This window comes from Pelmatolapia mariae, linkage group LG16_19 (assembly GCF_036321145.2).
Source record: "Pelmatolapia mariae isolate MD_Pm_ZW linkage group LG16_19, Pm_UMD_F_2, whole genome shotgun sequence".
NCBI classification, from domain to species: Eukaryota; Metazoa; Chordata; class Actinopteri; order Cichliformes; family Cichlidae; genus Pelmatolapia; species Pelmatolapia mariae.
Genome location: NC_086241.1, coordinates 20,870,412 through 20,897,794, shown reverse-complemented (window position 1 = coordinate 20,897,794; position 27,383 = coordinate 20,870,412). Strand labels below are relative to the sequence as shown.

At 41.4% G+C, this 27,383-nt stretch overlaps 1 protein-coding gene and 1 pseudogene across 1 annotated transcript; both read left to right on the top strand.

Annotated features, from left to right (window-relative positions):
• Positions 1-284: 284 nt before the first annotated feature.
• LOC134644472 (ornithine transcarbamylase, mitochondrial-like) lies at positions 285-6,848 on the top strand (annotated as a pseudogene).
• Positions 6,849-12,293: 5,445 nt separating this feature from the next.
• rpgra (retinitis pigmentosa GTPase regulator a) lies at positions 12,294-27,160 on the top strand. The gene is made up of 14 exons (XM_063498798.1): positions 12,294-12,385; positions 13,702-13,827; positions 13,910-14,002; positions 14,525-14,587; positions 14,676-14,834; positions 14,923-15,072; positions 15,173-15,331; positions 15,817-15,972; positions 16,767-16,891; positions 17,403-17,609; positions 18,631-19,186; positions 19,296-19,360; positions 21,797-24,761; positions 24,888-27,160. The coding sequence occupies exons 1-14, from the start codon at positions 12,355-12,357 to the stop codon at positions 25,313-25,315; spliced, it is 5,283 nt and encodes a 1,760-aa protein (XP_063354868.1). The 5' UTR covers positions 12,294-12,354; the 3' UTR covers positions 25,316-27,160.
• Positions 27,161-27,383: the final 223 nt, after the last annotated feature.

Genomic DNA, 27,383 nt, shown 5'->3' with positions numbered 1-27,383 from the left:
ATTTCAGCAATCTTTTTAGAAGACAAGTCTCTTTAAGGTCTCTGGCTTCCCTGGCAACCTTGTCTTTAAAACTGGTGTTCCATTTTTCCAGGAACCTGGAAGCAGTCTCTACTCCAAACATCACTGCAAAGTCCTGCAAAATCTAACAAAGCAGAAGTATGTCCATTAAAATGAATTCTTGTAAGTCAAGTATTTTTCAGATTCCCATTTGTTCACCCACCAGTCCTTTAGTGTCCAAAAAAACAAGGAAACATCTGAAGAATGTTTGCTGATTCTTGTGGGTCATGGAGTATCTGCTGACGATAGTAGAATGTCTCTCTTATCTTCTGGAAGACTGTCTTGGTCAGTGGTGTGATGAAGAAGAGACATGGCTTCCATACATTGATCTCTTGTTTGCTGGTCATTAGTGAAACCAAACATCCTTTGATGTTTGCCCTCCTTTCGGGTCCACTCCGTTCTGTGATGCAGTGGTTTTGTATTGACATTGCACAGTCTTGAGATGCCACTCAAGGAAACCGTTGTTGTTCTGAATATCATAGAAATGCTCCTACAGAAAGAAAGTGCAGACAATGTAAAGTGTGTACATGAATAACAAGTCTTATTACACACTACAGTTGCAGAGCAAACTCGCATAGCCCTTTTCGGAGTATGCATCCTTCAAAGATTGGAAGAGTGACACGATTCCAGGTACATGAAATTCCTTTGTTGCTTTACTTACAGTTCTCCTGCAAAAGCAGAAGTGTTGTTTGTAATAAGATTCTTGGCAGTTTTGCCATAAGTCACAAATTTAGGTTGCTGTCGTGTATAAATTGAGCAATGAATGTGATTCTGAAACTTGCTGTGTGTTTCTTTATGCATATAATGGATGCGTTGTTCCCATTGGAAAAACAACAACAACAAAACACACAAAAAACATTTTCGTTGTCCATAACTTCACACCTTCATGACGACTGTAATGAAACTTGGAATTTTCTTATCCTTAATCAATAATGTTCAAGTTATTTTAGTTAGTAAGTTCACATTTTCGCATAGCTAACTTACAAATTTTTTTGATAATAACCCGAAATTTTTACTTGTTTTACTTTTTTCAGCAGCAGAAATTTGACATTTTTCCATAATTACTCTTTCAATTATACATCCCAATATTTGCTTTGTAGCCATTTATTTCTTAGTCAGCTTTTTTTATTATTTATATGTATTAACTGAATCATTCTTGATTTAACCTCCTAAGACCCGAACTCCTCCACAGCATGCATTTTTAATTTCTCTTTGGTATCTGGGCTGATTGGGACCCAATGAACATAAAAATAAAGAATTATCAGATTTTTTTTAAAACTAATTTTTGTTTCTAAGAAAAATGAGAACCACATATGAGGATATTTGTTTAAAATTTCAATAGAACAGTAGCAGTATAATGTCCTCGCAAGTGGATATCAGGCCCTTGTAGAGCAAAATTGAGTATTTTGGTCTAAATAACCCAAAATGTGATGTCCACATATGTGGACGCCAGGTCCTAGGAGGTTAATATTGGCTTAGATCCATACAGTTACACCCTACAGTGAATAATAGTATGGTCTTGTCACATCAGGCCAAAGTCAGTCTTTGTTTACATAGATGATATATATGAATGAATGAATGCTTGCTTTATTTCACTGATGAAAACATGCTAGTGTAGCTTTATTCATTTTAGTCATTAAGCAAATAATTACATAAATTAAAAAACTCCATCCTTGTGCAGGAGCCCGGCTAATGCCATTCAGTGCAGTCATTGTTAATGTAGTCACAAAAGAACTGCTGAAAGGCGACTTTCAGTACAAACCCCCACCAAAACACTGATCAGCACTCCTCATTTCCCCTCACCACCACCCCCACACTCCCCTTAGTGTGCACTCCTCTCTATATATTCCTGCCTGCACATTTACTTTAAGTACACTTTTTAAAGCACTAGTTGACTTTTAGGGAAACTAAAAGTGCCTTAATCTTGTAACTCCAGGATTTGCTCTGCTGGGTGGACACCCCTGTTTCCTTACCTCACAGGACATCCACCTGGGAGTGAATGAGAGCTGCACAGATACAGCCAGGTGAGCTGTTGGTTTATCTCAGGGAAATAAAAGCAGCTGCAGGCTTTAACCTTTTCTACAGCACTCTCCTCATGATTGTCATTGCTGTCTATAATTACTGAAGAAGAAGAACAGTTTTTCTCAACCAGATTTCCCTCCTGGCTCATTATATAAACCACAAAGTCCTTATGCATGTCTGATCTTTCACAACAGGGTTCTCTCTGGATTCTGTGATGTTGTCTTGGCTCGTGTTTACGAGCACTCGATGCTGGAGGAGCTAGATAGGGAGGCTTCAATCCCCATCATTAACGGACTGTCAGATCTGTATCACCCAATCCAGATTCTAGCTGACTTCCTCACCTTACAGGTACTCTTACCCTGTGGTATTCTGCAATTTTAGTGCACTAGTTGATAACGATGCAGTACCTTTTTTCTTTAAATCCAGGAGCATTACGGATCCCTTAATGGTCTAACGGTGAGCTGGATTGGAGATGGCAACAATGTTCTCCACTCCTTCATGATGACTGCAGCCAAACTCGGAGTTCATCTTAAGGTTGCTACACCGAAGGTTGGCTTCTTGTTGTGCTATTGGATGCATGTGATCGCTCTCTTACTCTGGTCTTTGTGTCTTATGTGTTTTTGTGTAGATTGAGGTTAAAGGCAGGCAGTCAGCCTTGAGCTTCTTATCTGCGCACTTCTTGTGTCTGTAAGATAAAGCCATATCTTTGTGTTCAGGGGTACGAGCCAGACAAGGGCATTACTGAAGAGGCACACAGGCTCGCCAAACAGGTGAGGTCCTCTAAAACTTGCCATTAATGTCTTCTAGTTTCAAGTATTCTGCCAAGGTTAATGTTAATAAATAATATTACATTCTGTCTCAGCATGGTACCCAGTTCATTCTGACCTCTGACCCCATGGAGGCTGCCCGTGACAGCAATGTCTTGGTCACTGACACCTGGGTCAGTATGGGACAGGAAGAGGAGAAGAAAAAGAGGCTAAAAGACTTCCATGGATACCAGATTTCTATGCAGGTAAAGAAGGACATTACTTTCAGTCAAGTAGTTACTCTCCACCTTTTTATAAGTGCAGTAACACATTTAATCGCATTTTGCATTTGCATTGCCTTTGCATTCCAAGCAAAGGGAAACTTTTGTCAATGCACGATTTCCTGGTATACCGATTACACTGATGCACACATCAGAACTACAAAGAAGCAATCCAATCCAATCAAATGTTATTTATGAAGCGCTTTAAAATACCCAGCACAGGACCAAAGTGCTGTACAGAAAATAAGTTAAAAAACAATATAATAAAAGAAAACAGCCAAAATAAATAAAACACATAATACATAAAAAATTAAAACAGCCCTATAATAAAAGATAAGATAAAACCATATAGAAACAACTAAAATCAACTAAAATAAAACTGCAACTAAAACAAGCATCTCACATGGTGTCAAAGGCCAGGGTATAGAGGTTGGATTTTAGGAGTGATTTAAAAACAGGTTGAGAAGAAGCCATCTAATCTCTAAAGGGAGATCGTTCCACATTTCCACAGAGCTGCTACAGCAAAACTCGATCTCCTCCAAGTTTACGCTTCTTTTGGAAAGAAAGGGTAGTTTGGAGATAGACAATTTGCAAGAGTCATAGGATCAAAAGCAGGTTTTTTAATCAGGGTTTTGACTACAGCATGTTTAAAATCTTTAGGGGCTACACCTGATATCAAACTGTGGTTTACAAGCTTGAGAACCAAAGGTCCAACTGTTGGTAAAACCTCTTTTAAGAGTCGAGGAGGGACAGCATCGTTTGGAGACCCTGCAGGCTTAAAACGACCAACAGTCTCCTTTAAAGAGGACAGAGTTACCAGCTCAAACCTGTCAAAGACAGTAGAGCAGTCAGCAGAGACTGAGGGGTCATGAGCAGAAGGAGAGATTTGAGCCCTGGTGGAGGAGACCCTCTCAATTTAAAAAAAAAAAAAAAGTTAAAAAAAAATTCACAGGCTGCAGACGAGGGCTCAATACAGTCAGTATGTGGTGCACTAAGAACAGAGTTAATCGTTTTAAATAAAACACGTGGGTTGTGACAGTTTGATAAAAAAAATGTTTTCTTTTGGCATCTTTTACAGTTTTTTGGTATTGATTCCAACAGTCCTTTAGCACCTGGAATGACACTTAGTTAGTAGTCCTTTTAGTTTGTCCTTTTTCCACTTGCGCTCAGCTTGACGGCACTGGCGTCTGGCAGCTCGGGTCGTGTCATTCAGCCAGGGCTCAGATTTAGTTTTAGGCAGTCTGGTTTTAAATGGAGCCACAGTGTCCAAAACAGTCCAACAGGTGGAATAAAACCATGAGCTCAGTTCCTCAGTCTGGTTGCATAAAAACAGTTTTGGAAGTGTTAAAAACGCGACAGCACCGAGCAGCAGCGCGAGGTACAGGCGGGAGGAACTTCAAACATCACATGACTGTGATCAGAAAAAACAGCATCACAAAACTCTACGTTAAAAACAGAAAATCTATGAGATAAAACAAGATCACGTTCATGTGGGGGACCAGTCACACATCGCACCAGATTAAAAGAATCAATAAGGTTTAAAAAGCCCTTTGCCATGGGCGTGTCAGGATAACACACATGAATATTAAAATCCCCAACAATAACAACACGATCATATTTTGGGTCGCATTCAGCCAAGAAGTCAGCAAAGTCATTTCCAAAGACCTCATTGTATTTTGGAGGCCGATAAACTACAGCACACAACACTGTGTGACAGCAGCCCAGCTCAAACACAGCCAGTTCAAAGCTGGTGAATGACGGGGTTGATAGCCGCTTACATTTAAAATGACTTTTAAAAATTGTAGCTATTCCTCCTCCTCGGCCCAACATATGCGGGGAATTAAAATAGCAGCAATCGTCAGGTAGAAGTTTTGAGAACATGTTGATCTCACCAGCACTCAGCCACGTCTCGCACATACACAGAAAATCCAGTCCTCGTGATGTGAAGAAATCCTTCAGGATAAAAGTTTTGTTCGCTAGGGACCTAGCATTTACCAGGTCAATCCTGGTAGTAAGCGGCGGATCCACGGCGCTAACCGTCCTAGAAACCCGACACATAGGCCACAGGTTCCACAGACTCACACCACGCCAGTGGGGATGAGGAGTAGGGTTGCCAACCGTCCCTTGAAAAACGGAATCGTTCCGTATTTAGAAACAAAAGTATTGAGCTGAAAAGGGACGCACTTTGTCAAATGGTTAAAAAAATAATTACACACACAAAAAAAAGAGCTAAGAAATTCCCCACACTAAGAAGGGTGAAGACAATCGGGTCGCCCAGCCCTGGCCATGAGGCGTCCCTTATTTTTTTTTTTTTTCCAGGGAGTTGGCAACCCTAATGAGGAGAGCAGGGTTTTTGGGGCTGGAACATCCCATCCAGGCCAACGACAGGTTCCAGCGATCACCGAGAGAAACAGAAGGTTGGCACCGCTCTGTGTTTTCTGGATAAGGGCTTAAGAGAGCACCTTAAAGAAGCTTTTAGCTTCACCAGGCAGCCACCCCACCGACGGCACTTTTGCTGGAGTGGTGGAGCTGGGACACGGCACAGGTGACCTGGGATCTCCGATAGTAGCGGGGGCAAAGTTTTATGTCCAGCTTGGTTCAACTTTGCCCAATCTTTGGTTGGCATCTATCACATTAGTCAACAAAATCAACACAAACGAGCATAACACTGGCAGTGACAGACGGCAAGCCCCACACACCGGGGCCATCTTGGATCCGAATCAGAAGAAAGCTCGATGCTTGGACTGATCGGAGGTGAATTTAATTTCAAAAGACTACTCGACGGAAGCCCTGATACAAGTGTGTGTGTGTGTATGTATACATATATATGCATGCGTGTGCGCACACACAAAAACAGGGTAAAGTAATTATTTTTTTAGATAAAGATGGATAAAGACAAGAAAACTGTATAAAAATTGTTTTTCAGAACATTTTGTTTTTACGCATCATGTTACCACCTATTGAAACTGGTTTTAAATGGTTCTAGTTTCGTTTTTTATTCTGCGTATAGTATACACAGTTAGATACTTTCATATTAAGAAAACAAGTTCAAGGAAGGGAAGGAAAGTCTAAGTCACATCCCTGAAAATCCTTACACTCCATGGACGATAACACTTACCCGTGGTTTGATGCCCTTCTGTTACAGACAGGAAGTGTGGCCAAGTCAGACTGGACCTTCCTGCACTGTCTCCCTCGGGAAATGGAGGAGGTGGATGATCAGGTGTTCTACTCATCCCGCTCTCTCGTCTTTTCGGAGGCAGAGAATAGAAATGGACCATCATGGTGGGCTGAAATGTTAACGCATAATGTGCTGTTTGAGTTTGTTTTAATCCCCTTTTAACTCCAGTTTAATTTTCTTTCAACTGACCATCACAACTGTCTTCTGTCTTTCAGGGCCTCATTGTTTCTTTTCTGACCGACTACACACCACAGATCCCCATGCAAGTTTTAACATCAGTTATTAAGAGGGACTAAGCTTTTCTGTGGCATGGGATGACTTCAAAGAAGACTGTTGCAATGCTGTCATATTTTAACTTCAGGATAGAACTGCCATATGGGAGCGTGGGGCTGTGGTGTTCTTCTGTTTATGTGTAGTAGGTCTGTGTGTCAAAGTGCATGGCAAGGTTACAGAACCCAGGAATTCCCAGGGCTCTCTTATTGCTCACAGTTCTTACTTCACTTTTGTGTGACGTGTCACCACAGCTGCCATAAAACTTCAGTGAAGATGAACAACTAGAGGTTAATACATAAATAAAATACTTCCAACAACTGTTCACTGATTTTGTAAATGTTTAGTAGATATCTGGAGTTTGCAATACACCAATGATACAGAGGTATTGTTTAACAAAATGTATTTTGTGACCAAGGGCCTCACCTGAAACCACTTCAGTCAATTGTCCAATTACGTTTAAGCCTCTGAAAATGAGGAAGTGTATAAAAATGAATGCAGAAAGTCCAGCATTTTATTATTAAAAACCCTTAAATTAAAGCTGAAAGTCTGCACTCAAAAAATCACACTATTACACCGCTTTATATACTACACTTGCAGAACTAAACATAATGTTATGCATTAATGTGTTATTGGTTGAGTGCGCCCCCTGTCGGATGGAGCCGTGAAGCCTTCAGAGTTTTCTGATTGGATGAGCGGAGGTGACGTTTTAGTGCGGGAAGCTATGATCTACGTGGGTGGTCCAGCTGGATAAAACGATGCAGCTCAGTAAACATGTAAATGTGATAAATATGCAAAAGGAAAAAAAAATAAATCAGTACAGGTGCAAATGCTTTTCACAAGACTGTGTTACTGCAACTGGATCTGGAAAACAGAGTGGGGGTTTAATCCAGAAAAAAAAAAAAATGTTAAGAACTTAAAAAGAAATCATTTTTATTTTCATTGTAAGGTTTCTCGAAAGCGCTTCCTCATCAGGAAATGATGAGCCATAGATTCATGTGCCTATTTAACATTTACAATTCTAAAGGAAGAAGAAGGAAGAAGAGACCTCACCAGCCGCTGTTTATCCGGGACCGTGAAGTGGAGAGGGTGAGCAGCTTTAGGGACCTGGGTGTCCACATCAGTGAGGACCTCACCTGGACACTGAACACCACACAGCTGGTCAAGAAGGCTCAGCAGTGACTGTATTTCCTGAGGAGGCTAAGGAAATTTGGTATGTCGACCAAGATCCTCAGCAGCTTCTATGGCTGCACTGTGGAGAGCTCATTAACCAGCTACATCACTGCATGGTATGGCAGCACTACTACTATGGACCGCAAACGCCTGCAGCAAACGTTACTTCCCTAATCCATCTCGTTTCCCTGAGTGTTCTTTCCTCTCAGTTCCCAGGTCACGTTGTGTAAATTAGTCTGTCCTAGTGCTTCCTGTTTTACTTTGATAGTCTCCTGTCTGGTGTGCATCATGTTCAGTTTTGTTTCCCCCTGCCTAATTAGTTAGATCACCTTCAGCTGTATTCCCTCGTTTGCCCTCCTCTGCATTTATGTCTGCGTCTCCCTGTCCTGCGTTGCGATCTTCCTCACTCCCTGCTGTGTGTTCTGTCACCCACCTCCCTACCTCCCTGTTTAGTTTCATGTGTATTCCCAGTTTAGTTATATTTGTATTTCTGGTGTTAAGCAATAAAGCTGCTTTTTGAGTTCAGTTTATCTCCGTAAGTCTGCATTTAGGTCCATTCCTGCCTGCTTCACACAGCCAGTTCATGACAGAAGGCCTACAGATGATATAGAAAGGAGATATGATGTGACACTACACAATCCATTCAGAGCTCATTACTGATTTAAAGGCTGATCTCTGAAAGTATCCAGGTGCTGGCTCTTCCTGGTGTGATTGGTGAAGAATATTCTGTTATCGATCACTGATGGTGCTGTGGATACATCCTGCTGTAGTAGGCTTTCTGTTACAAGCTGTGGTGCCTCTCATACATTTTATGGCCTTTTTGGAGGGAGTTGACTGATTATGAAGATTTCTTTTAAAGCCCTTCACATCACCTTCACTTACTGACTGAACAGCGTACTGAAGAAAACATGTGCAGAGTGTCGGGCTGAACTGGTTGATGAAGCTTTCCTCCCCTAACCCGAGTTTTCCATGACGACCATCACCAAACGTGTACAGCAGCCCGCTATCTGTTGAGCAGGGGGGAGGATAAATGCATCAGACACAGACTGAAGGTTTTCAGTCCTGGCTGAAGCTGTTTTGCTTTTAACACATTTTATCAACAACAACATCCTTGGTTTTTATTTAATTCCCTTTTTAAATGCACATAATGTTTGCGTGAATGAAAAGTTTGAATACTGAATATTGGTTTTAGTACATCGTTTGGCTGAAATTAGATTTATCATTTAGTTAACTTACAAAAACGGATTTATCTACCCCCTCAAAAACTGATTCACATGTGGTGATAATCAACTGAATACCTCCAGAGGCAGACAGCATCTGAGAAAGTTTATGAAATTAGTCAATTTAGCAGATTCTAGAGAAAGCTTGTGAGTTGCTGAACTTGATTTGAACACCTCACAGTGGCAGACTGGCTGCTGTGTGATTAAACAGCACTTCAGTGACATCCAGTTAACCGTCTGTTTATCCTCAGAAGACATGGAAAAAAAAATCCTCTTCTTTTTCACCATCAATTCACTTGTTTTATTTAACTTTTAACCTGATTACAGGTTTGTTGCTGTGTGTTTAATTATGTGGGCACACAACTCATATGTCCTAAAGAAGTGTGTTTGTTGAACATTTCTTGAATTTATCAAAGAAAATTCAATCTCATACAATAAGAAGAAAAGAAGCAAAGCCACTGGGAAGCTGAAAAACAAACTTATGGATGAAATAAAACCTCATAATAAATCCATTTTAAAAACAGTCATTATTGGCCTTTATATGCTTTCATATATAAAACATGCATGGACAGCAAAAAAGGGGAATGGGCAATACTACTTTTAAAGTCACAATGACCTTAAAAGATGGCTTACCTGTGACCACAGTGGTGTGGTTCTTTCCACAGTGGTGTGGTTCTTTCCACACGCGATGTGTCTGACCTTGCTGTTACAAAAGTGATGCAGCACTTTTGGCAAATGAACCTCAAACAGAAATGTTCCGTGGCCCAGCTGACCGTACTGACCCCTGCCGAATTATCTTTTAGAATTTTATTGACTGTCATCTTTTGCCCACGGCTGAGACGGTTGGTCAGATCTAGAATCTCTGTGTGTGTTACAACTGGCGTTGTCAACAGGGTCTGGCTGCCAGAATCTGTAGTGGACAAAAGTAATATGACTGATCAGAGTCGTTACAGTCTGGCCCAAATAGAGAAACACCAGTCTCTAGTGCAGTGTTTAGGCCCTTTGGTTTCAGCCCTTTTTTAAACATGGTTACAACTAAATTTAAAGGGAAGGATTCAGATATTAGTCTAGGTAAATGGAAAAGTAACTTGCACGCAGACCCAGCAGACCCAGAATCCACTCAAACGGGTAAGATGTAGGCTTATTTGTAACTTTTGTTCCCAGCCAGACCACATGGCTTGGTTTTGTAAGAGCAAGCCTAGATCTGGATCGGTAAACTAAATGACAACACTGTGGCGGGCCAAACAGTGGGTTGTTTTGATGCCAATGGGCCTCAAACTGAAGTGGAAAAACTAATTTGAGAAGTCCCTAAAGTCAATTTATGTCTTGATGATGTCCCAATAAAGTGTATTCTTGATACTGGATCAAATGTGTCACTGATAAAGAACAGCTACTTCTCTAAACATTTTGGCAGTAATGGTATGAAACTGAAGGATGCAAGCAGCCTGGCGCTTGAGGCTGCTAATGGAGCTGATGTTCCATACCTGGGCTATGTATTGCTACAGGTGAAGGTTAGACAGGTGGAACTTCCTGAATGTGGCTTTTTGGTGATTGTTGCGGGGTCCTCTCATAAACTTCTCCTGAACAAATAGGTGTAGTCAGGAAAGGTGTGTACTATATTATGCTGTCCTCCCAACTGCACAAAGGACTATTTACAAAAAGAATAAACAAGTAACTTAATCCAAAACAAAATTATTTACATAGCTCAAGTGGCTGAACCAGCCTACATGTTACCCTCACCATAACCATCTCACACAACTCCCAGTGTACGCACAACTCTGTGAAAACGGCTGAAAACAATATTGTGAACACGGAGCGTTTTCAGACGAAAACGCCGTTTTCAAATTTATCTGGGCTAGTGTGGACGTAGCCTCAGACTCATGTTGAAGATCCGAAGTAGATCAATGGCACGCCAGTGGAGAGAGTGGACAGTTTCCGGTACCTGGGTGTCCATATCACTCAGTACCTGTCATGGTCCTGCCACATTAACACCCTGGTTAAGAAAGCCCGACAGCTTCTCTTCTTCCTCAGAAGACTTAGAGACTTCCATCTGCCACTGAGGGTGCTTAAAAACTTTTACTCCTGCACCATCAAGAGCGTCCTGACGGGAAACATCTGCACCTGGTTTGGGAACAGCACCAAGCAGGACAGACAAGATCTGCAAAGAGTGGTGCGCTCGGCCGAATGCATCATTCGATCAGAGCTTCCTGACCTGCTGTCCATCTACTCCAAGCAGTGCAAGACTAAAGCCAGGAAGATTATGACGGACCTCTCCCATCCCAACAATGGACTCTGCTCACTGTTGAGGTCTGGGAAGCACTTCCGCTCCCTTAAGGCTAAAACAGAGAGAATGAGGAGGAACTTCTTCCCCCAGGCTATTCGGACCCTAAACCAGGTGTAGGACTGGACTCTTTCACACACTTCACATCTCCACACGCACTCTGGTTTTTCCTTTTGCACACTTCTTATAATTTATAATTTATTTTTATTAATAATTTCTTACATAAACTGTTATTTGCACATCTTACTGTAAATTTCCAAGTTAAATCTGTAAATTTTTGTAGTAATCTGTAAATATTACTGTCAATTCTGTAATTTAATGGTCGGGCATTGCACAGCAATAAGCATTTCACCTCATGTCATACTGTGTATGGTTGTGTGTGTGACAAATAAAATTTGATTTTGAAATTTGAATTGGAACTCCAGACAGCTGGGCAGCCCAGCACCTGAGGGCTCTGGGACACACACCATCAGGGCCAGCAGCTTTACTGGAATGGAGTCTGCCCAGTTCCCTTGTGATGTCATCTGCTGAGAGGGACAAAGAGAGACAGGCTGAGGGGGCAAGACGGGGGGGGGAAATGGAGAAGATCGGAAGAGCTGGGTGTGGAGACAGAAGACGCAGTGCAGTCAAACATATTGAAGTGCAGATTTAGTTTGTTTGCACATTCAACGTCCCCATCTATTCCCACACCTTTCTTTTGTCTCTGGCCAGTAATGGCCCACATTCCCTTCCACACCTCCCTGGTGTTGGTTTCTTGGAGTTTGCTTTCCAGCTTCCTTCTGTAGGACTCCTTTCCCTCAGCAATCTTGGCTTTAAGCTCCTTCTGCACCAGTTTCAAGTGTTCTTCATCCCTGTTTCTAAAAGCTGTCTTTTTCTTGTTCAGTACAGCTTTAATGTCTTTGGTTACCCAAAGTTTATTGTTGGGGAACCAGTGAATGTTTTTTTTGGGAACGATAATATATAATAAAATAAAATGGCCGTAATGCAGCATCTTCCTGTGGCTAAGCCTCTTCCTGCCTCTCTCTCTCTTTCCCCCTCTCTCTCACCTGTCCTCCTGGGCTTGATCTACCTAATCAGCAGGGAGCCGCAGGGTGAGGAGGTGTGAGGGAGACAGCCAGCAGTGAAGATGACCGGGCAGACCGATGTCGAGATACCGGGTGAGCCTTGCTACATATTATAAAGCCCTCGGCTTCATGCACACCTAATCATACCTAACACGGGCTTCATTTTGCTCATGGTTAGCATGTTGCTATTTCTGTCAACCTGCTGCTACTTAAATGGCTTGAGCTCTGACAGCAGGCTTGGCTGGGATTTAGTGGGTGTTAAGTTCGGGAAGTACTTAAACTTTCTGTCCCACGGCTTTCTAGAGATGAATCACAGACAGCAATGTGCAAAATTCTTGAACCACCTCTCATCTAAAACTTTTCTTGCAATTTCTTTAAGCAATAGTTCTCCTTTGGACACTGGCTGCTGTTTCATTTATTTTCAGTCCAGTCTCTATGCCTGACCGTTTTCAGGGGGATATTTTAATTGTTATTTGTTTGTTTGTTTTTGTTTGTTGTTGTTGTTAAGCCAATTAAAACTGACTTATGAAACACACAAGCATTAAAAAGACACCTAATTTAGGTGCATATGTTTGTGACTAGCAGCTTGTCATAAAAACACAATTTGTTCCCATTTATTTAGTACTTTAATACCTATAAAAATGTCAAAGAAAACATATTTGATAGGCATGAAACAGTATTGTTGCAACCGCAGGATGATTCCTAAAGAGCTTAGTAAAAAACCTAAAAAAAATCTTAGGATGGTGTGCAGTGTGTCCTTAAAAATTTGAGGAAACTGTACAGTTGTAAGATAAAAGAAGGTAGCAGGCTTAATAACCATCTACAGAAGATAAGCAGTATCTGAAAATCATGTCCTTAAGAAATCCAGCAAAGACCTGACACAGGAACTGAGAGATGCATCTGCCCTTCAGCTGATCCATCTACTGTTCACTGAAGTCCCATCAGAAATATTCTCAGTGGAAGGGTGACTGTCAAGAAGCCATTATTAAAGAAGTGAAACCAGGAGAAAAGGCTGAGGTCAAATTGCAAAATAACTGGTCTGGCAACAGCTCTGATGCAGTGATGAATCCAAATATGAAATTTTTGGTTCAAATAATTGCCAAAATACAGAGGAGGTCAGGAAAGAGGTACAACCATCTGTAAAGCCCTGTGTGAACCCTGTGTCATGGTTTGGGGCTGTGAGAGTTCAGACTGTGTTGAAGACTAAAGGTGGTCAAATATCAACTTTCAAGCTTGTAAGAATTACACAAACTTGTTTTTTGCCTTATAATGGTGTATTTCCATGTATCTTTGCATGTTTCAATAGATAACTGCACCTCTTTCCCATTTTCATAGCAAAATATATATTACAAAAAAGAGAGGTCGCTGAAGACTTTTGCACACTTATGTATTTGTCCACCTGTCACCAGAAACAGGAGCCATCTTCACATTTGGAAGGACCAGCTTTGCTGATAATGTTCCCAGCAAGTTCTGGCTGAAGAATGACCATCCAAAGCACATGTCATGTGGCGGAGAGCACTCTGCTGTTATCACAGGTACACTGTATGTATATTTTAGTAATGAAAGCTGACATTGTTCACTAATAACATTATTTTTGTGCCTGCAATGGCTTTACAGAAAATGGGAGGTTGCTGATGTTTGGTGGCAACACGTGGGGCCAGCTGGGGTTGAGATTTAAGCCTAGTGCCAGGAAACCAATCTCTGTGAAAGGTTAGTATTTTTCACCGGGGCTGGATCATATTGCATCAAACGAGTTATTTTAATTGTTTAATGATTTTTTGTGTAAAGCATAAACAAATCCACATCACAAAATAAGCCCACATGACTTATTTTGTTAATCTAAGCCCCAAAATGTAGAGTACAGTACAATACAGTTTTATATACTGGGATATTTATAATTAGAGCTATTTGTATTTATTCAAGCTATTTTGTTATATTTTGTAACTTATATATTACTTGTATGTAACCAGTTGTGTTGTATTGTTACTGTTCTTACTGTCTTGGAGCAATTGTGACCACATAGTTTCCTCTGGTATTGTGATTCTAATCACATATAAGACGAAAAAATGTGAGACAAAAAAGGCAGAAAGTCAAGAAAATGTGTGATACATTTGAATTATTTTGAATTATTAACTAATGACCAAAACAAGAATTTGTTAGTCCATAACAAGAAGGTAATTGTGGTATTTTGAAGCCATTTTACTCACTATAATTACTGTATTTCCTTTCCAGCCTTGAAGTCTGAGAAGGTGAAGCTTGCAGCTTGTGGGAGAGACCACACAATTGTTTGCACATGTGAGACTATAAACAAATATATAATTACACATGAGAGACCTTTCCATGAACACTGTTGTCCTCAAAATGAGTATACTTGTATTTTTAGTTCATGGCAGTGTATACAGTGCAGGTAGCAACCAGGACGGGCAGCTGGGTTTGGGCCATTGTGACAAGTCTGCATACTTTCACCTGCTCCGCCCCTTCTGCGACTGGGCACCAATCAAAATGCTTTCTGCAGGATGCAACACCTCAGCTGCCTTAACAGGTCTGAACAATGACGATATAAAAAGTTTCTCTGCTAGAAAAGATGATCTTGGCATATGTAAAGTGTATGTACGTATGTGTGTTGGTAGAGGATGGGAGGCTGTTCATGTGGGGGGACAACTCTGTGGGTCAGATTGCTTTCGGGGACGAGGGATTTGCCGCAGAACCCAGAGAGGTCCACGTTGGAGAAGCAGTCATATGGGTGTCCTGTGGGTACAAGCACTCAGCTTTTGTGACAGGTACAACGCAGTCCAGCGACATGCATCACTGCGGTAGGTCCAATGTTAAATGAGACAGTCTTCAATACTTGTGTCATTTATTGTGTTGGATTTGTCCCAGTTTATGGTCGTCTCTACACGTTTGGTGAGAGTGCAAATGGAAGACTCGGTCTTCAGGAGGAGCAGCTGGCCAATCACAGAGTTCCTCAGCAGGTGCAGGGAGTCCTGGGTCATGTCACCCGAGTGTGCTGTGGAGGAGAGCACACAGTGGTCCTCACAGGTATACTAACAATTTTTTCTTTTTTAAGAAAAGCATAAAACATCTGTAAAAGGAGCTGGTTAATCAGCGATGGAAAAGGTATTCAGGTCTTTAACTTAAGCAAAAAGTATCATTGACAATGATTTTCACATCAGTATGGGAAAAAATAAGGAGAAAATACTAACGCTTTTACTGTATGCATTAATATGTATGCAACATTTAATGTCAGCTGATCAAAGTAGGGCTGATTTTAACAGTTTTATGTGGCGATTACATCATGTTTCCTTCTTTAAAATCTGCCACAAAACTCAACTTGTTTGATTATGTTAGACACTTTAAGGGACAGAATAAGTGATCTCAGCTCAGATGTAGCACAAGCACAATGAAGAAGAACATCAAAATAAATTCCCCTGAGAATAGTGTTCTTGTACAGTAGTTGAGTAAATGTACTATACATCGCTTTGAATCAAAAGGGTTCTTTCCCTCTGTCTGCTTTGCTGTGCCAGAGAAGAACGTGTACACATTCGGCAGGGGTCAGTACGGTCAGCTGGGCCACGGAACATTTCTGTTTGAGGTTCATTTGCCAAAAGCGCTGCAGCACTTTTGTAACAGCAAGGTCAGACACATCGCGTGTGGAGAGAACCACACCGCTGTGGTCACAGGTAAGCCATCTTTTAAGGTCATTTGACTTTAAAAGTAGTATTGCCCATTCACTTTTTTAGCTGTCCATGCATGTTTTATATATGAAAGCATATAAAGGCCAATAATAACTGTTTTTAATGGAATATAATATATCTACAAGATTTAAGGAAGGAATTATTTAAAAAAGTTTTTCTGTGATAAGTTCAAGAAACATTCAAGAAACAAACTTCTTTAGGACATATGAGTTGTGTACCCCGCATAATAAAACACACAACAACAAACCTGTAATCAGGTTAAAAGTACCATTAGTGAGAGGTAAATAAAACAAGTTAATTGATGATGAAGAAGAAGTGGAATCTTTTTTTTCCCCATCCAGCATAAGCATGTCACTGAGGTGCTGTTTAATCACACAGCAGCCAGTCTGCCGCTGTGAGGTGTTCAAATGCAAGTTCAGCAACTCACAAGCTTTCTCTAGAATCTGCTAAATTGACTAATTTCATAAACTTTCTCAGATGCTGCATGCTTCTAGAGGTATTCAGTTGATTATCACCACATGTGAGTCAGTTTTCGAGGGGGTAGATAAATCCATTTTTGTAAGTTAACTAAATGATAAATCTAATTTCAGCCAAACGATGTACTAAAACCAATATTCAGTATTCAAACTTTTTATTCACTATGTGCATTTAAAAAGGGAATTAAATAAAAACCAAGGATTTTGTTGTGTATAAAATGTGTTAAAAGCAAAACAGCTTCAGCCAGGATTGACAACCTTCAGTCTGTGTCTGATGCATTTATCCTCCCCCCTGCGCCACAGACAGCGGGCTGCTGTACACGTTTGGTGATGGTCGTCATGGAAAACTCGGGTTAGGGGAGGAAAACTTCATCAACCAGTTCAGCCCAACACTCTGCACACGTTTTCTTCAGTACGCTGTTCAGTCAGTAAGTGAAGGTGATGTGAAGGGCTTTAAAAGAAATCTTCATAATCAGTCAACTCCCTCCAAAAAGGCCATGAAATGTATGAGAGGCACCACAGCTTGTAACAGAAAGCCTACTACAGCAGGATGTATCCACAGCACCATCAGTGATCGATAACAGAATATTCTTCACCAATCACAGCAGGAAGAGCAGCTGAAGCTGTGCTCACAGCCAGCACCTGGATACTGGAGTAATGAGCTCTGAATGGATTGTGTAGTGTCACATCATATCGCCTTTCTTTGCATCTGCAGGCTTTCCCCTATTTGGCAGCTGATTGTTCATAGGGAGCAGTATTCTTAGATACGTCAGAGGTAAACTTCTCTCAAAGTAAGGCAAACGTAATCTCAAAAACAATCTTGCTGTAGCCTTGAGGGAGTAATATCCTGTATGTCAGTAGGTAAATGAGTGAAGAGCAGACTGAGAGTGAATCAGCTAACAGTAACAAAGATGTTTTCTTGTGTCATCTCCCCGTCAGGTGTCCTGCGGTGGTCACCACATGCTGGTCCTGGCTACACCCAGGCCAGCAGAGAGCCAAGAAGTGGTGCCAGAGAAGGATGTCTTAATCACAGACTACTTTCTGGAGTCAGTTTTTACCAAAAACATCTTTAAAAACAAGTTCATCAATCCAACTCCACCATCACCACTCTCAGCCCTCTCAGCCCGGGCACGCCACCGAGACAGAGTGAGACCCTTCAACTTACTACTCGTTTTTAAAACACTTAATTCAATTCAATTCAATTCTAGTTATACAGCGCCAAATCACATCAACAGTTGCCTCAAGGAGCTTTATATTGTAAGGTAGACCCTACAATAATTGTTTATTTATGTTATAGTTTAATTCATGGAAATAAGTTATCCAAACCTATTTGGCCCTGAATGAAAAAACGATCGCCCCCTAAACCTAAGAACTGGCTGTGCCACACTTGGGCAGCAAGAACTGCATTCACGTATTTGTGATAACTGGCAATAAGTCTTTTACATCTCTGCAGAGGGATTTTAGCCCACTCTACTCTGCAGGATTTTTTTTTTATTCAGCAACATTGGAGGGTTTTTTTTTTTTCTAGCATTTTGGATCTCCATTGGATTTCAGTCTTGATGGTTCTCAAGATGTTTTTTGGCAAAAGTGAGACAAACCTTTGTGTTATTTTAGATCAGCAGTGGTTTTCTCCTTGGTGCTCTCCAATGGATGGATCAGACTTCCAAAAAAGCTTTCCAAAAAAATGTGGTTGACCACAGTCAATTCATGATTTAACAAGGGTGCAGATTACTTTTTCACACAGGGCCAGGCATGTTTAGATATCTTTTTTCCTTAATGAATTTAAAAAGTGCATTTTGTAATTAGTCAGGTTATCTTTGTCTAATATTACATTTTATTTGAGGACCTGAGTGTGATAAACATGCAGGCATGTTGAAAAAAGAAATCAGTAAAGGGGTTGGGGTGGAATAGTTCCCTTTGATTTTTTTCTTTTATTTTTTATTTGACCAGTGCAGTCATGAAACAGGTATTAAAGTGTATTTTATGCGATAATAAAACGTTAAACATTTGAAACCGAGCTTGCAGAACCCCTTGAAAAGCTTGTATGACCTGTATTATATCAATAGGGGGCAGTGTTGCACCACACTGCAAATCTGCCACTGGTTGCTGACGCTCCATAGATACATTTCCAAACTTAAACTCGAGGATCTCGTTTCCTATTTTTCAGGTTCGTTCTGTGGAGTTGTTTGGGGATAAGTTTCAGAGCCTCCCACGGCTTAACTCTGACTTTCTCAACACATCTCGGCAAACATCCAGAAATTCCCTAACTCTGAAAACCCTTTCAAAGGATGCTACTACCCCTTCATCATCCCCTAAACCAAAATCAGAGGTGACAGGAAGCCCACTTCTCTCCCCCAGATCTCGATCCATATCCCCTCAGAGTCCACTGTTATCCTCTAAGGCATCAAGCCCACATTCACAATCATCATTCACGCTTCAAAGTAAAGCATCCACGTCTGCTTCTTCTAAGTCTAAATGCAAAAAGGTGCCCTCTCCTTTGCTTTTACCAAAGTCTATAACAAAATTAAACCCCAGCAGTCCTGTAGCTACTAAAATGACTGCAAAGCCTAGACTAAACCGAGCAGCAGCCACTAAGAAGCCTCTAAGTAACAAATTCTCATCTCCTGTGCCACCTAAAGAGCCCTACACCCCGACTAGACCCCCCAGTAATGTTTTCATTAAAAATCTAAAGGAGGAAGAACATCCTGCCCCAACACAAACAGGTACTTGAATTCTATGGTTTCAACAAGTGGCAATAAATGTTATAGCCAGCTTTTAGCTGATGCTTGAGCGGGTTTAAGCGGTTTAACCTAATTTTGTCTGTTATTTCAGAAAATGTTAAGAGACAAATAATCACTGAAGAAGTGGAGGAGAAAGAAGACTTTTCACCATATATGGTGAGAGAAGACATTTTTGATGGCTCATTATGCGATGGTTTCTCTTAGATAGAGCAGATAAATACAGTATAGTCCACAGAGTCTTAAATGTAGAGAGAGACGACTGTTATTTTCCTCTTCTGGCTTCTTCCCTCTGGTTTGGATTAAATGCACTCCAGGGCAGGAAGCAGCAACGTAGAACACTCTCTGATTTTTTCCAGGAAATGTGCATACATCAGCATACGTGCTGTATACTGTATGTGTGTGTGTTCTTGCAAGCACGTGTGTGTGTGTGTGTGTGTGTGTAAAGAAATTTTCCACTTGGTAAAACAACGAAACAAAATATAAAACTGAATATCTCTAATGAATCTTCACCAGCCAGTTTCAGATATTTGGACAGCTTCTGCTGATACACAGATTTGTTTGGGCTCCAGCCTCTAGATACACAATCACACACACGGATACACACACACATGCAGTGCTTTGGAAAAGTTCTCAGGAATCTTGCCACATCTCATCAGTGTTTCCACAACCAGTGATGAAGCAAGTTGAGAAAGAGTCTCTTACTTTGCTGTGTGCTAAGGGTTACTGCAACATGTGGTGCCCCCACCCAGCAGTCCTGTCCTCACTGCAGGGGTAAATTTTGTGTATTTGTGTTTGCACAGTACTGTATGTGTGTCCTCACATGTGTGGGTTTGAAGTGTGAGAGAAATTTCAATTTTATTTATATCATGCTAAATCACAACAACAGTTGCCTCAAGGTATATTGTAAGGTAAAGACCCTACAATAACACAAAGAAAACAGAGAAAACATATCATATGACCCCCTATGAGCAAGCATTTTGGTGACAGTGGGAAGGAAAAACTCCCTTTTAACAGGAAGAAACCTCCTGCAGAGCCAGGCTCAGGGAGGGACAGCCATCTGCTGCTACCGGTTGGAGGTGAGGGGAGAAAGATGGGACAAAGACGTGCAGTGGCAGAGCACCAGAGATGACTAATAACTAATGATTGCAGAGAAGTGTATAAACGCATAGTGGGTGAGAAAGGTGACTGAAAAAGAGAAACTCAATGCATCATGGGAATTCCCCAGCAGCCTAAACCTATTGCAGCATAACCAAGGGAGGATTCACGGTGACCTGATCCAGCCCTAAATATATGCTTTATCAAAGAGGAAAGTTTTAAGCCTAATCTTAAAAGTAGAGATAGTGTCTGTCTCCCGAATTCAAACTGGAAGCCGGTTCCACAGAAGAGGGACCTGAAAGCTGATGGCTCTGCCTCCCATTCTACTTTTAAATACTTTAGGAACCACGAGTAAACCTGCAGTCTGACAGTGCAGTGCTGTAAGGTCATTAAGATAAGATGGGGCCTTATTATTCAACACCTTGAATGCATGGAGAAGGATTTTAAATTCGATTCGGCATTTAACAGGCAGCCAGATGAAGAGAAACCAGAATAGGAGAGATATGCTGTTGCTTTCTAGTCCCTGTCAGTACTCTTGCTGCACAATTTTGAATTAACTGAAGGCCTTTTAGGAAGTTTTTACAACATCCTGATTATAACGAATTACAGTAGTCCAGCCAAGAACTAGTTTTTCAGCATCAGTCTGAGACAGTATGTTTTCTAAAATAATCAGTAATCAACAGAATAAAATGTTGTATTATACATAGGTATTTAGTGAAAACAGTCAATTTTGCAGAGAAGGTTTATGAGGTGCTGAACTTGTTTTTGAACACCTCACAGTGGCTGCTGTGTGATTAAATAGCACCTCAGTGACACCTTCTGAAAGATTTTCTACTTCGATATGTAGAAAAGTTTCAGCTAAGACATCACAGACAGCTGATTTATGCTGGCATCGCGATCAGGTAATCCACTGGGACTGTAGCCGAGCTTGACTTTGTGGTGTTATGCTTGATTCTTGGTATTACAAATGAAATCTATTTATGTGTAATTTTGCATGAATTGACATTGAAATCGTTGAGATTTAACAGAACTTTTACAGTCATTGGTGGTCAAAAGGCGGGTTCACTGTGACATCATAATTTTCAGCAGAAACACTTTTTTTCATTCACTTTTTGTCAGTGCCATAACTCAGGAAGAGAAGGGGAATATATTTCACCAAACTGCTGACACTAATTATTCGTGCACACCTACTAAAGTCTTCAGTGCAACTAATTATATGAGTCTGCCCTGACATAGATGTAAGCTGCACAAATATAAGGCTGTAATTCTATTTACACTTTGAAAACCACTGAAACATACCTCTAGTAGTCTATAATAGTAGGGTGCAAGTACAGTAGGTAGGTAAGATGATATTTAAAGCATTAAAAACACATAAAACATTGTACAAATTACATATGCAGTCATACTGACGGCCGCTCCGCTTGTGCAGCTTTCCTTCTTTAATGTACTTTTCTTTTTCGTATTATATCTTACTGAATCCTTATGTGATTTGTACAGGGAAAGAAAAAGGGCAGAGCTTTTAGACACGCAGTAAAGGAAGCAGAACCATTTGCACAACAGATCCAGACCAACGAGAAGACCGACCGAAACTCCCATAAGGTTTTGCCAACAGAGCTTATGAAGGGCCCCAGCACCTTGAAGACAGAAGTGTCTCCTCTGAAGAGCACAAAGAAAAATCACAAAGTGACTTCGAACAGCAAAGAGAACATCACCAAGGAGTCCAGCAACATCAAACCTTCAGAAAACAGGCAAGCTCAAAAGCAGCTCCCGCATTTTAAATCACCACATAGCACAAAAACACAACAGACGCTGACAGATGCACAGGAAAGAGTGACTGAAGTGAAGCACAAGACGAGGAAAACTGAGGATTTGAGAGAAAGTAATAAACCGAATGAAGAGGATAACAGCTCTCTGAAGAAAGGCTTGACAAGGACCCCAAAAAAGGAGACAAAGAAATCATCATCTTTAGATCCGAAATCTCCTTCTATCAAGGTCAGTAAAGTGAATCAAGCAGCCAGTCTAGCATCCACAGAAAATGCCGTAAAGGAAAATGAAGCAACTCAGAGGAGAAGTGATGACGTCAAACCTGTTGAAGTGGCAAGTCGGAGGACACGGCGAGTCAAATCGACTCTAACAAAAGATCAGCACAAGGTTAAATCTGTACCAGGAGTGGATGCTAAATTGCCAGCAGCACAGGAAGAAAACACAACACCTTTTAAGGCTGAAACCAAGAAATCTGTCTCCAGAAAAACACCATTGCAAGTTAAGGGAAAATTGCAAGAGCTTAAACCAACAGCAGTCAAGGATCAAAGTAAATGTGCAGAAAATCCCCTCATTGAAGGTGAAAGCAAAGAAAAGTGTGAGGAAAATGAGTTAAAATGTGCCAAAGACACCACTCTGAAGATGAAAGGTGGAACTGTGGATGAGCAGAAATTGTCAAAAATAAAGGACAAAAAGACGGCAAAGGAATCTGGTGCTGAACAGAGGGCAAAAACAAAACGAAGAGGAGGAGGCAAGGAAGAGGAAATCCGAGTTAAAGGTGAGGGGGATGTTGACTCTGAGAATAAGATGAAGGCTAAACCAAAGAGTGAAGCTTCCAGCCTGCTGTCATCTCAGCAGGATACTCCTACAGAAGTGAGAGGTAACCCAATTTCCCCTCAAAGCCCAGAGGTGGATTCTCTCAGAGCTGCAAAACCCCTGCAAGGCGCTGAGCCTGTTGTTATGGATTCCCGTGTTTCTGAAACAGATGAAGAGGACACTCGGGGCAAGAATGGGGGAAAAACAAATTGGGGAGAAATTCTCAGTAATTCAGCGTCGCTTCTTCCAGTTGCTGGGATTGCAGGTGCAGCTATTGAGGTCCTTTGTGAGGCAGTTACAAGTGTGCAGTCTGACAGTGACAAAGCCACCTCGACACCCTCTAAAACGCTCAGTAAAGTCAGACAATTCACGAAGCAGAGTGCAGTTACGGAGCCGTCCTTGTGCTCCACATTGTCACATTTTTCTTCCTCGAATGAAACGGAGGATGGCCTGAAGACAGATGCTCAAGCTGGTGTTCCATCGGAATCTGTAAATGAATCCCAAGAAGGAGAAAATGATGACAGCAGTCGTGATCCATCAGAGGGGGAGGCAGTGAAAGGGGGCCTGTCTGAGCAGATCAGGGGTGAACACATGGAAGATTCACAAAAAGAAGTGGAGGAGAAATCCGACAAGGCATCTGGAGAGGATGAGGATTCTGAGGATGGGGGAAAGAATGAAGATGAAGATGTAGAGAGTGGAAGTGATAGTGAAGATAAAAGGGAAGAATGTGAGAGTAGCAGTGAGAAAGAAACAGGAGAGGAGAGCAATACTGGAGAGGGAGAGGAAGATAATGTATCTGAGGAAGAAGAGGGTGAGGAGAAAACAAGCAGGAGTGATGAAGATGAAGGAAGTGATAAAACTAATGCTGCTGAAACTGAAGGAGAGAAAGAAAGCAGTAAGAAGACAAGTGACGGATTGAGTGACTCTGATGTGAGTGAAGGAGCTGAGGAGGAAGAGGAGGAAGGTGAAAATGAAGAGTCCAGTGATGAAGGGAGTATAGAGGATAAAGAGGAAGAGAGCAAGAGTGAGGATGAAGAGAAGAAAAGCGGTGATGAATCAGAGAGCGATGAGTGCACGAACCGAGAGTCAGAGGAAGAGGAGGAGGACGGAGAGGAAGGAGACACTGCAGAATCTGCCAAAACTGAAGAAGAAGAAAATGATGAAGATGAAGAGGGCGAAACTGAGGAACAAAATGATGCCTCCACAGAAAATGAGGATGAGGAGAAGGACTCGGTGGAAGATGAAGAGGCAGATAAGAGTGAAGGAGAGCAAGACAGTGATAAGGGAGAGGAGGAAGAAGATAGCGAGGCTGATGAAGAGGAACTCCAAGATGACAAAAGTGATGAAGAGGAAGAAGGAGGTGAGGAAAGGGAAGAAAGTGAGTCCGTAGGTGATGGGGAAGCTGAGACAGAAGATGGAGAGGATGAGGACAAAGAAGAGAGTGAGGAGGAGGAAGAGTCTGCAGAAGAGGAAGAGAAGGAGGAGGATGCAGGGGATGAAGACACAGAAGCTGAGGAAGAAGAGGAAGAGAAGGAGGAGGATACAGGGGACGAAGACATAGAAGCTGAGGAAGAAGAGGAAGAGAAGGAGGAGGATACAGGGGATGAAGACACAGAAGCTGAGGAAGAAGAGGAAGAGAAGGAGGAGGATACAGGGGACGAAGACATAGAAGCTGAGGAAGAGAAGGAGGAGGATTCAGGGGACGAAGAAACAGAAGCTGAGGAAGAAGAGGAAGAGAAGGAGGAGGATACAGGGGACGAAGAAACAGAAGCTGAGGAAGAAGAGGAAGAGAAGGAGGAGGATACAGGAGACGAAGAAACAGAAGCTGAGGAGGAGAAGGAGGATACAGGGGATGAAGAAGAAGAAGCTGAGGAAGAGAATGAAAGTGAGGAAGAGGAGAAACCAAAAGGAAAAAATAAAAGCATGGCGCCTGCTAAAAAAAATCTGTTAGAGAGTGATGAAGGGGAGGGGGAGGAGGAGGGGGAGGGGGAAGGTGAGGAGGAAGGGGAAGAACAGACAAGGCTAAGAGGACAAAGGAAAGACATGAAAGGTAATGATGAGGAAACTGATGATGAAGATGAGGATAGTGAGGAAGAGGGTGATGAAGAAGAAAGGGATGAAGAGAATAAGGAAAAGGGAAATGAGAAGCAGGAGGAGGAGGAGGAGGCAGAAGAAGAGGGAATTGAGGAAGAGGAAGAAGGAGATGAAAATGAAGAAGAGGAGGGGGAGAATGAGGAAGAAGAAGAGGAAGACCAAGCAAAATCAGCAAAGAAAAAAAAAGAGAAGCGACAGAAACCGCCACCAGACAGAAGCAGCAAACAGAAAGAAGCACCCAAACCAGCACCGAGGACCAGGCAGAGAGCTGCAGGGGGGGCGAAAGCTGAGGACTCTCAGCAGTTCTGGAACGACGTCCTGCCTCAATACCTAGACCTGCAGTGACCACGCCCACAGTGAAGCCACACCCACAAAAATCTCAGCTAAACACGAGCTTCGTCTGACGTTATTCTTTATGCTCTGAAAACACATAACAATTGTGTCTAAGCACTTTTTAAAAACCCTTACACTGTCCAAGGCAGTCAAGTCATTTATACTACAATCTAAGTTTTGTCAAGAACTATTTTCATGTGCGTATTGATACCCATGTGGTGCTCTGTGTAGAACAACACTAAAGTGGTGTATTTGGGACTACCTTTGTCAGGATCCTGGGTCTCCTGACCCAGCGTTTTTAGTTCTTTGTGATTTTTGTATTTTGTACTCGTGTGATTTATTCTATGGTTTCTAGTTTTGATCCCTTGCCCTTCATGTTTCTCTGTGCCCCCTCTGTTCCGTGTAAGTCTCTGTGTTTCTTAGTTGCTGTCTCCACCGTGTCAAGTTCGCATCTCTGTGTTATACTTCCTGTTTTACTTTGAAGGTCTGTGTCTTATGTGAATGTGTCCTGCTTTGCTTCCTTGTCTCGTCAGTTCTGATTTCTCCCAGCTGTGCCCTCCTTCTGTGTCCCATTCCCCTCGTTACTTCCCAGTGTATTTAAACCCTGTGTTTCTTTGAGTCAGTGTTGCGTTGTCCCTCAAGCTGTGTGTTTCCTCGTGTGCCTCTCTGTAAATTGTAGTTCATATTTTCCCCAGTTTAGTTTTGTATGACTTCCCCTGCCAGCAAATAAAGCTGTGTTCTTTGTGTTTAAAGCTCGTGCCTGAGTGCCTGCATTTTGGGTCCAACTCCTGCCTTCCACACAGCGCTTCTTGACAACCTTAGCTTAAACCTTAGCTTGAGGGCACTGAAGCCAAAATGTGAACACATAGACTTGACATGACTTAACTGTTTTGCGAATTTGCTTATTTTGCACATGAGAGTGACATTAATATTTATAAAGAAAACACACTGAGAATGGCATATAATAATAATAATGATATGGAGGTACGACACACTAGGTTCCAAAGAAGCTCAAAAGCTTCAGTTGTTGAAACAAATGAACGTTTAAGATAACACGATAATGTTCATTGGACACATATATTTCCAGGGTTCAGTGTATCTAATTACGCTGCTATACTCACGAGTCACTTTAATAGGCACACTTGGATGGATGTATAGCTAACAAACTGTGAGATGCCTTCATGTCAATGTGGATCAAAATCTCTGAGGAATGCCATGAAGACAGTCATTAGCAAATGTACCTAAAGTATCTGGTGATGGTATGTTGTTTTCAGATATTGTCTTAACCCTAAACAGAGTGTTTATGTATTTATTATAGAGCCTTGAATTGAATACTGTATAATTTTCTAATGTATATCTAGGCTCCAGTCTTCCACCTGTTCTGATGAATGCATATAAATTACTGAAAACAGCTTTTTTATGAGTCAGTTATTTCAGAATATTTCATGTTTGTCAAAACAAGTCCACATATTACGTTTGCAGCCAAAGTGTACAATGAAGTACTGAAACATGTCACACAGAAATAGGAGAAAACTTGTGTTCATCACAGTGTAGTTAATAGTGTACCAATGGTGACTTCAAATTAGAGAAAGCATTTTGATGTTTGACTTTTGTCAAACATGTGTGAGTGTTGTTTTTAAGACAAAAACATCATTCAGTTGGGCTTAAGTTAAATATGCACACATATTTCTGTTTTAAGGCTCTTCAGACATGCTCCACTACATTAACCAGCTGTGTCTGTTATCTGATGCTGAACAGGGTTTTTACAGTGGGGTTTTCAGAGCACTTTAATTAAAAACTGCTGCCTGCTGCAGATTAAAATGAGTCATATGAGAGTAAAATGAGTAATTTGTGGCCACTCAGCTTAGAATAATAAACCAAATGTTATTGTTAAGATAGGACAGCATTTGAGTGACAATAATTAATCTTTTAATGCACATGTTTTTCTTCTTTGTGAAAAACATTCTGCAAAAATTACCCACAAGTCTGCTTACAGTGCTTACAAGATGTTTCAGATGTTAGAAAAGGTATGCTTGGAGGAGCAAAGGTGAGGCTTTCAAACCTAAGAACAGCTGTCAAG